Source organism: Quercus robur, chromosome 10, assembly GCF_932294415.1.
Source record: "Quercus robur chromosome 10, dhQueRobu3.1, whole genome shotgun sequence".
Taxonomy (NCBI): Eukaryota; Viridiplantae; Streptophyta; class Magnoliopsida; order Fagales; family Fagaceae; genus Quercus; species Quercus robur.
The window spans coordinates 38,240,798-38,251,000 of NC_065543.1; the positions used below are offsets into that span (position 1 = coordinate 38,240,798).

General features: G+C 35.5%; 2 protein-coding genes across 4 annotated transcripts in view; one reads left to right on the plus strand and one right to left on the minus strand.

Annotated features, from left to right (window-relative positions):
- LOC126702397 (glycerophosphodiester phosphodiesterase GDPD6-like) overlaps window positions 1–3,982 on the plus strand; it is a 32,619-nt gene extending 28,637 nt beyond the window's left edge. For 2 of the 3 annotated variants that reach the window (XM_050401083.1, XM_050401084.1), the window contains exons 5-8: window positions 1,218–1,327; window positions 1,706–1,924; window positions 2,414–2,569; window positions 3,629–3,982. In XM_050401083.1, coding sequence (XP_050257040.1) covers window positions 1,218–1,327; window positions 1,706–1,924; window positions 2,414–2,569; window positions 3,629–3,871 — 728 coding nt within the window. In that variant the 3' untranslated portion in view covers window positions 3,872–3,982. The remainder of the gene's footprint in view (window positions 1–1,217; window positions 1,328–1,705; window positions 1,925–2,413; window positions 2,570–3,628) is intronic. The other variant, XM_050401085.1, reaches the window with a different exon arrangement.
- Window positions 3,983–5,712: 1,730 nt separating this feature from the next.
- On the minus strand, window positions 5,713–9,717 carry LOC126702396 (replication protein A 70 kDa DNA-binding subunit B). Its single transcript, XM_050401080.1, has 12 exons — window positions 9,511–9,717; window positions 8,663–8,809; window positions 8,338–8,556; window positions 8,060–8,237; window positions 7,659–7,929; window positions 7,471–7,573; window positions 7,262–7,386; window positions 7,081–7,159; window positions 6,856–7,000; window positions 6,387–6,547; window positions 6,164–6,284; window positions 5,713–6,060 (listed from the first exon to the last, which is right to left on the minus strand). The coding sequence occupies exons 1-12, from the start codon at window positions 9,645–9,647 to the stop codon at window positions 5,860–5,862; spliced, it is 1,887 nt and encodes a 628-aa protein (XP_050257037.1). The 5' UTR covers window positions 9,648–9,717; the 3' UTR covers window positions 5,713–5,859.
- Window positions 9,718–10,203: the final 486 nt, after the last annotated feature.

The following is a 10,203-nucleotide window of genomic DNA, read 5'->3' on the forward strand; positions in this document are numbered from 1 at the left end:
CTAGAATGTTGATAGTTAGCGCTTGTTTAAATGTTGATGGAGTGGTATAATCTCATCCACTAAAATGATTAACTGGATTTTTGGAACCCTATGGTGGAGTTACCCTAAGAACTCTAGAAGATCCTAATACGTGGCTGCCTTTGCCTTGGTCAAGCTGAAATGACTGCTAATTCTAGAGCTTAGTAAGCTGAAAAGGGAAGTTGGAGATGTGAATTTCCCAAATGAATCCAAATCCCATATTCATGCTCTCAACCCACTGAACCCACTGTGCTAATCTCCTTGAAAAAGTAGATACAGTTTCATTTGTCTAATTGATTAGATTTGAACAGACTTTTTGATTTTTTTTTCTTGAACAACTACCCATTGATGCACAATGTTTACTTTGCACAAAGTACTATTAACTATCCATTTTACATCTAAATTATTTGCATAACTTATTTTAACTGTGTATTCATAGCAATATTTGTCATAAATTTTATTTGATTTAATTTCCTATTTCTTTCCTTGCCAAAACCAAATGTTGTACTATTTAGGAGTATTTGATTTGAGTTGGCAGTATACAAGGCCAAAGTATGTGTCTCAAGGAAGTGGGAAAGGCATGTTAATCATTATTTAAAAAAAAAAAAATTATCTCCCTCAAAGGCTGTACAGAAAAGGGGCATCCTGATTTACTGTGATCAAGTTTGTGTTTAGTATACTCATGCATTGAAGGTTGCCCATTTGGGTTGCTTCTTTAGCAATAAAAAATTAATCTGCACTAGTAAATAATTCAGTTATCTGGGAGTTTGGCGTGTTAACTATCACAAATGTATTGAAGCAGATGAATTTCCCATCAAAACATAGTTCTGAGTCATTTAGTGTCAAATTGAATCCACTGGCTCATTCAATGAAACTTGATTTATTGCACTCACAATTAATCACTTGTCCCATCTCTTATTTTCAATCTTTTTGTTTTTCTTTGCCTACCATGAAACTAAAATTGTGCTCATGCCCTCCACAAAGACAAATCCATTGTTCAAAATTAAAGTGAATATCTAGTACCTTGGCCATACTGGTCTAGATCATTATATAGAACTCGTATACAATACGTTATACATGTTATGAATTTCTAGTTTTTTAATTTCTGTACTTTTTTAGTGTAAAGGAAAACTTTTATCTTTTGGTCCGGTTAGATATTAATATACTTAACTATATTCCCTTTGTGATGTATTCATCAGGAAAGTTTACTATTATTACCTTTGAAGAGTACATTGCGATTGCACTGGATGCACCCAGAGTTGTTGGAATATACCCGGAGATTAAAAATCCAGTCTTTATCAATGAGCATGTGAGTGATTTCTCTCTAAAATCTGCGAGAAAGAATGATTGTGCGGGAAATTATTGGTTGCTTACAGGCAACCCTTTAGGTTTTGTACTGAATGCTGATAAACCTTGGGAGTGGTTGCACTAGAATATGACTTTAATTTAAGAGAGCAGCAACTGTAACATTTTTGGAAACTTTAAACGATGAGGCTAGTATTATTTGCTAATGGAGAACAAACACTTCTTATTTCTACGTTTTCCGTAGGAAAGACATGAGGCGTGGTTTACCAGCCCATCTTGATAACAGATGATCATGGTTAAGAAATTGGTTTTTTTGTTCTTAATTCATTCTCTTAGACAGCTATTCTATTTCCCCTAACATATCAATTGATACCTTCAACAGGTGAAGTGGCCGGGTGGTAAGAAGTTTGAGGATAAGTTTGTTGAGACACTTAAGAAGTATGGATACAAGGGTTCATATTTGTCAAAAGAGTGGTTGGCCCAACCTGCCTTTATCCAGTCGTTTGCTCCAACCTCACTAATATATGTTTCAAATCAGACAGACTTGCCCAAGATCTTCTTAATTGATGATGTTACTGTTCCAACTCAAGACACTAATCAGGTTTGTGTTCTCCCTGATGTAACCTCCCTAGGAATAGTTACTCAAAATAAAGCCCCCTCCTATGGTGACCTACTTGATTTATTTATTTACTTTTATGCTATTGTGCACTACAAGTTTTTGGATTATATTGTACTAGGTGAGGCTACGGTCTAGGAACATGATAGAAGCTCCATCATGGAGTAAAGCATTACCCAAGAAACAATATATCTCCTATAGCATAACTAAATAATCTACTTGGTTGACAATTGACCCTTAACTCCCTAAAATAGAAAATTTTGTGATGAGCCAATAGTTGGAAGACATTTGATTGTTTGCGTAACTTATTATTTGGACATAAACCATGGTCTTCTAGTACCAAAATTTACATGGTGTTTCTTGTTCACGTTTATCCTCACCAGTTACTGGTTTATGCAGTCTGATTTTCATTTCCTTTTTGAATGTTCAATGCTTAGATTTCTAATGGAATAAGATGACTTTGATGACATGCAGTCATATTGGGAAATTACTTCGGATAGTTACTTTCAGTACATTAAGCAATATGTGGAGGGCATTGGACCTTGGAAGGATACAGTGGTTCCTGTTAAAGATAATTATTTGCTAACACCTACTGATCTTGTTGCCAGAGCACACGCCCATAACCTACAGGTACACACTTCTTCTGTCCAAAGCTTATCTGGGTGACGGTGGTAATATAGTTATAAATGATTCAGGGTTGTCATAGTTACCTTTTTCTTCTAAGTCACATTGTTATTTTGTACGTCTGTTCAACTTTATTTTTTGTTTAAAAGTTTCCTCATCCTTGATCAGAGCAAATGGTGTGGCACAAAAAATAAAGCCCATGTTTTACCTTACCTCCCAAATGTTGAATAAAGCTTGTATGGGGTTGAATAGAATATGCCTTTTCTTTGCACTGATCTGTGGCACTCAGTGGTCACTGCAATAGTTTTCATTTTAATCACTGTGCTATGGGCTCTAGCGCCTTGTAGCACCACAGTGCAAGTATCATACTGGGAGAGAAGAATGGGTCCAGGGATCCAATTTTTGTCATGGGCACAATCAAAGGGAATAACAAAATTGAGAGAGTTGCACTTGTATAAGTTTGTTTAAGGAACGGCTATATGGGTCGTACATATAAATCCTTTTTAAGGAAATAAATCTTGCAATAATTATGCCTCATCAAACTATTTATAAAGAAGTTCTTACATAACTTTAGGAATGGAGATAAAACTTCTTTTAACTTTATTTGAGAAGATAAATGGTATCCTTTGTGATGCCCTGTGTTTGTGGTTTGAATCTCACCTGTCCCTTCCTCCTCTATCTACATATCTCCAAAAAAAAAAAAAATTGAGATGTAAATAAGGTTGACGATTATAATTTGCACTGTTTGGATTCATAAATTTGCTGGATAGCTTAATTTATAATTTTTTTTCCAAAAAGCCAGTGAGATTTTGTGACAGTGGCAAATTAACAAGAAGCATTTCATATCAAATTCTCTTAATTATTTTCTTCAGAAACATGGCATACTCATATTGCATGGCTTTACTTGTATGGATCAGATCACCGTCCAAATGTGTTAATTGATTTAATTTTCTTCTTTCAGATTTGTTTGGCTGGAAATTCTTGACTTTCTTTAATTGCATAATTAATAATTTATTACGGATGTCTTGAGCTGAATGGCAATTTGTCATGTTGATTTAAATGCAGGTTCACCCATACACTTTCCGTGATGAGAATCAGTTCTTACACTTCAACTTTCATCAAGATCCATATCAGGAATATGCTTACTGGATTCACAAGATAGGAGTTGATGGAATCTTTACAGACTTCACAGGAAGCCTCAATAATTATCAGGAATGGACTTCTCATTCTTCAAATGATAGTGATAGCAGTGCATCTAAACTATTGCATAAAATTGCATTGTTGGTCAATTCCTATGAAAAGGTATGAGAACAAATTGTATGTATAATGTATCACTATATTTTTATCATAATTTTTCATAGCAATTACTTTGTACGATAACATATTATTGAATCTGTTCAATGAAGGAAATTTATGAGTGGTGGTTTCCTTGCTAAGAAAAATTAGTGTTAGCTGCTGGGGTAATCAATACACAGTTTTGTATTTGGCCAGTGCTCCAGTTGCACATTGGTTGAGAAAAAACGGTTTGTTTATCAATCTAATAAAATGAAGGTTTTTCTTTATATAATCTTTGATTTTTTGGGGGTTGTTCAGACTTATTCTCGAAGCCTTGACAATGGAATTGTGAAGCTTGAGATTCTATGGTGCCCCATGTTTCCATGATTGCTTTCTATAGAATACTCTTTCTGAGATGGACTTGGGACTTGAGCAAATGGGCCTCATAATTCAATTTTTGTCACCCATAAAAAATAAAAAATAAAAAGAAGGGTTCGCTTTCTAAAAAATAGCATATCCCTTGTAGTTTCAATCAGGAGTGGCAATGTAAAACCACCACTTCTTTGATCCATTATTTTTTTGAGAAAAAACAGTGCATTGCATTAAGAGAGGCCATTAAAATCAGCCTGTAATATAGAGACAACATCTAGTGATACATCTTCCATCTAAATTTGATCATGAGAAATAGATATTACTTGCCTCGCTAAGGAGTGAGCTATAGTATTACATTGTCTACGTAAATGGGAATAATGTATTTCTAATAACTAAGAAACAAGATACTGTATGTCTTTTACTTTGTGGCCAAAGTGGGATAAGGAGTGAGTTGTTTTGGAGTGCATTGATGAGCACTAGTGAGTCACCTTCCAGAATAACGCGATCAAAACCTGTCTCCAAAGCTAAAGCCCGCCTAGCTGCCATTGCTTCCACCTCAATAGCTGTGAAAGGGAGCAGAGCTCTTTCGCTGAGAGAAACCACCACCTGTACTACTTCATTTCTAATAACCACACCTCAGCCAGCACATTGTTCTAAGTCAAGCACCATCAAAGTTCACCTTGTTTAGGGGGTTGTCTAAAGGTCGGCAACTTGTAGGTGGGGCATCCCATTGGTGCAATGGTCGGATGTATTGTAGAGTGGGAGGAGAGGAAATGATAAGAGAAAGAAGTAAAGGAAATGAGAGGAGTTGAAGAAGAGTAGAGTAAATGTGGTGATAAGGCATGTCATTGATTTATTAACAAAACCCCTAAAGCAATAACAGCCACTTGCCTCAACGATATGGCATAATTTGGACTTTTTATTATAAATGAAAGGTCAAGATTAAGAGAACTTTTATGTGTTAGAAAACTCTAGAGGATCTTGATCTAATTTTGAAATCATTATCAATTTATGAGTGAAGTTTGGTCACTATAATTTCAAAGTAATAAATAAATAATGGGATTTTCATAAGGGGAATAACATTATATTTAGGGGTTTAACATGGGCTAAAGATTTAATTTGTAAAAACAAAAGCATAATATTACATTTGTAAAGCAACCATATGATGCGGTTACAAGTCCAATAACTGGGTTTCAATCCCATCAATTCATGACTGAGACATCGCTAACTTTGTAACTAGCAACCCAGTACTCACAATTTCTCAAAACCAAGTATGCCACCATTTAAGAGCAACGAAAGCAAATCATGACCAGCACCTGCTCTTTGGTAAAACTTGATTTTCACAATTCTCCCCTAGAAAACAAGATGACTACGGCTCTTCAGTGCTTAATATCAGACTCGTTGTATAGGTGAGCACTATGCATTGTCCAGATTGATATATCAGCAGCATCCAACCATTATATGAGGAATTAGTAATAGAAACATTTCAAGTACATCCTAAGTATCTAACAAAAGCACCTATATTAATCATCTTAAGAAACATATATTACATGGAATGGTTTGAAGGAAAACTCATCTTAAGATTCAAGGTGATCTTGAGGAATATTGCCTAGACAGCATCATAATAATATCAAATAGACTAAACTACCCTATTTAGAAACTCTCATCTTTGAGATCTCTTCAAGCAAAAATCTTGATTCAGCAGCAAAATCAACGGGAGCAACAGCCCTGACTGTGATCCTTTGCTTCTTCTCATTATTGTACTCATTCTGAGAAACACTAACCCGGAAAAGATGAGAATTCCAGGTGGCTTGCTTCAATTTTAGTTGGTATGGATTCTCCTCCCCCTCCTAAAAAATCAAAACGGTGAAAAGAATTAGAAAGTAGTTCCCAATATATATATATTTCCTACATACTAAATTTAAGGAGTCAATTATTTTATCAGTCGTATACCTCTGATTTCAACTTATCAAGCTCGTCAGCAGAGCACCCAACAATTTTCTCCGCTTCCTCATTAAAGATAGATAAAAAAGCTTCACCACTTGCATCAGAAATTTTGACTACCATTATGTATCTAAAAGAAAAAAGAAAGAACAAAATTAAAGTTAGAAGGCTAGAAGCCCTAAGCAAATTGAACTTTATATTGATTCTAGTTGTCAAATTTCCCAACTCTCACCTTAAATTGCACTCTTCATCATTTTTCTGGCATGATTCACACCAATACCCAGACCCCAAAGCCTCTGTCACTTTCCTGTTGCAAGTTTTGCAAGCCCGGTACCACATTGCCTGGTCAGGCTTGATGAAGCTTATGTATCCTCTAATGCTGAAAAATACAGGCTAGCCAATGCAAACACAGTTCAGATCACTAAAACTGAATGTCCAATGTCAAGACAAAATCAACCTTAAATTGTTTAATTTTTACAACTGCAACAATATGTGAACCTTTAAAAACATTACAAAATTTCCATAGATGAAGACATTCCCTTTTAAAAACCATTATCATCACCACTCTAATCAAATAAAACAATTAAAAAAAAAAATACTATTTCAACGGGGACTAATATACACTCATTTTTTAATGAAACCATCACATATCAAATTCTTTAAGGAAATTTCTTTACAGTGAAGAGCTCCTGATATAATACCTTTTCCTCACCCAAGGATGGGTTCTTCTGTATGTGAGAAAGAGAGACCCGATCAGAGTACATTGACCTTAAACCACTCTTTGATGATGGGCTCATACCAGAACCGACAGATGCCAATGAACTTTCTTTACCCTCAGAATCATACCTGTTCATAAAAAAATTATAGTTAAAAATCAAAGCTAAAAGGCAAGACAAGAGGGCAATAGCCTTCTGGCAATTACATACCAGGATCTCAACTTCTTTGCTTCAGGTAAATCTGGATTTACAAGCGCAACACTTCTGCTCAGTGTTGACAAAGATACACCTAAAAACATGTAGAGCATACATCATGAGTTGAACCCCATTTTCCTTTCTTTCTAGAGAATACCAATAGCTGCAACTGAATTAAGCTTAAAACTAGGTTTACCTTGAAATTCCCCAACTTTAAGGGATTTAATTGCAACTATAGGTGATTTATCTGCAATATCCAGCAATTCCTGCCCCACACTTGTTGCAAGGTCATTCCACAAGGAGACCACAACTGTCTTTTTCCTGCAATTCAGGTATTCATGGTTTTAATATAACACACAGGACAAGAACATAAAAAATAGCAGTCAGCACCAAGCATAAACTCACGTCTCATCAGCAATAGTAATATCACGCTTTGGGATAGTATCATTGTTGCTCTTCCTCCGAATGCTCATTGTAGGGGAGACATTTTGAACAACACCAATGACATCTGAAATTGTAGTCATAAACATTCATTATGCATGAAAATGAAAATACAAAACCATTTAACACAAATGATAAGAGTGTGATCTTACCCACAAGCTCCATCCCATTGACATAAGGACCTAAACTATCAATTGGGACAAAATTGAATGTTGTTTCAGGAACAAAAGTTTCTTCATTGCTAGCCTCTTCTACTTCAGAATTCTCATTCAAGGTCATTTCATAATCATTTTTCACTGTCTTAAACTGCTTATTAGCAAGTCTTAGAGTCCCCCTTGAAATGAAATAAACCTTCCCCAATTGAAACCTGTCATAGAATTTCTTTGCAGCTTCATTGAACATTGTTGCTTGTATTTGTGTGCCCTGAAACAAAGGAACCAAACCATCACGTTTACCATACAGCCAAAATTCCAATAACAATGTATAACCAATATGATTTATTAAAATAGAAAATATAACATTTTAAACAAAGATTTTTTTGTTTTAGGCTTACATCTTCATCTGTTAACTCTACATTGAAAACACAGCCTTCTCCTCTCGCGTTCTTATAGGTACGCATATTTCCTTTGCTAGTGACACGAACCTTTATGGTCCAACTACCTTGGTAAGGGTTCAAGGACACCAGAGGGAAAACTCTTCGTGTCATTGACATCCGTGCAGCTGGGGCCATACTGAATTTCCAAAAGAGAGAAATTATTAGTGCACATACTTCACAAAACTAGAAGAATCAAATAGCACATGCTATTAGATATCACAAACAAGATCACATACTTTTGGCGCTGTTCATGTACTATCTGAGCAGCTGATTTAGCAACAATTTCCTGCTTTGGCTTTAAAAAAATCCCAGGCACTTCACTTTTTACCTCACTCTTAATCTCATTTTCTTGCTTTGGCTTCAATACAATACCAGTTTCCTCACTCTTGACCTCGGATTTGACCTCCATTTCAAGCGGTGGAGAAACCACCTCACATTTTGTGACAATCAGATACCTGAAACAGCAAAACGATTTCAAAATCCACACATTAAATTAATAATTAGGCTTGCAGAGACCAATAACTTAAACAAGGCAATTTTTTTGTCAGAATCTATGCTTACTTCTCAGGCTTATTCGGAATGTCATTGAGAGTATAATCAAGAATGCGAATCAGACCCAGGTTCTGAATATTTCCAGACATGACCTCAGAACCCATGTTTGTTGGGAGAATTCCCCTTAGCTTCATCTTTCCATCGTTAGCTGTAAACCTACATGCAAAAAATGAAAATTCCTTAAGCTCCAAGTAAATTACAATTCATATATACATTCAATAGTAAATCTTTTGCTACCACCTTCCAATTGAACCATGACTTGGCTTGACCCAAATCCAATCAATTCACATTATTGTTCAATTTATTGACCCCCAAAAAAAAAAACCCAAATGTTCAAACCTAAGTTTGATGCTCAATTTGCTTAGTATTCATAGTAAATCTTTTGCTACCACCTATCAATTAAACCATGACTTGGCTTGACCCAAATCCAATCATTCTAAATCATCACAATATTGTTTAACTTATTGACCCAAAAAAAACCCAGATGTTCAAACCTAAATCTGAAGCTCGATTTGCTTTGTAAGGCAAGCTTGTTGAGTAAAACAAACTGATTATCCAAAACCAAACACTGAGAGAATCTTTTTCAGATTCAGATTATTTGGCCCAATATAATGCACAGTAAGAAAACCATACAAGAACATTTGTTGTCAACTAATGTATATACCCAAATTTTTAGGCACAAAGCAACAATAATCATATGTGTAAACCTCAACATGCAAGAAATCTCGGAGACTATAGAAATGTCAAACTGGTAATACTAATCAATTACTTAATTAAAAACTTCAATTTTCCGAAACACCAAATAACAAAATACAAAATGGGAATAGAGAGGAAGAGTTAAAAAGAAAAACTCTTACATAAAACGGTTACCGGAAGCACCGGTGGCCTTGAGCTCGATGACCTGGACGACGATCTCAGGGACATCGGAGGAAGATTCCGGCGATGGGTTCGCCAGAATAGTCGAGATCGCATCTGGACTCACACACTTCGTCATTCTCTCTATTTTGTTTCTTTCTTTGATCTGAAGAAGAAGAAGAAGGATAGAGATGGTCAGATAGGGAGAGAGAAAGAGAGGGAGGTAATGAAGTTTTTGTAGCTGTCTTCTTTGGCGGGAAAATATATATATATTCAAATTTGTTTTACTACTTTTTATTTTCTATTCTCTTCTCTCTTCTCTTGTCCCGCCGCTGTATTTTCACTTTTCATTTTTCTACTTTTTTACGCGCCAAAGGTTTTTTTCGGATTTGGGGGGGTTTTTTTTAAGTTTTAAAGCTGGCGCCAATTGTATTTTTTCGCTGGCCGTGTGTTTTACTGTTTTTCTTTGTTGGGTTTGTGTTTTTGTGGGCCGTCACGTCAGCATATGGGATATTTAAACTGGTTTTTTTTTTTTTTTTTTCTTTTCAATTTACATCTTTGAGATGGCGTTTGGATACTGCTGAAACTCAAGTCTGCGTTTTGCGTTTTACTTTTTTTTTTTTTTTTTCTGCACCGTTTCTGATTTTGGGTTAAGTAATGTGTTTGAGTTTGGTGAGAGGGTGTAATTAAGTATG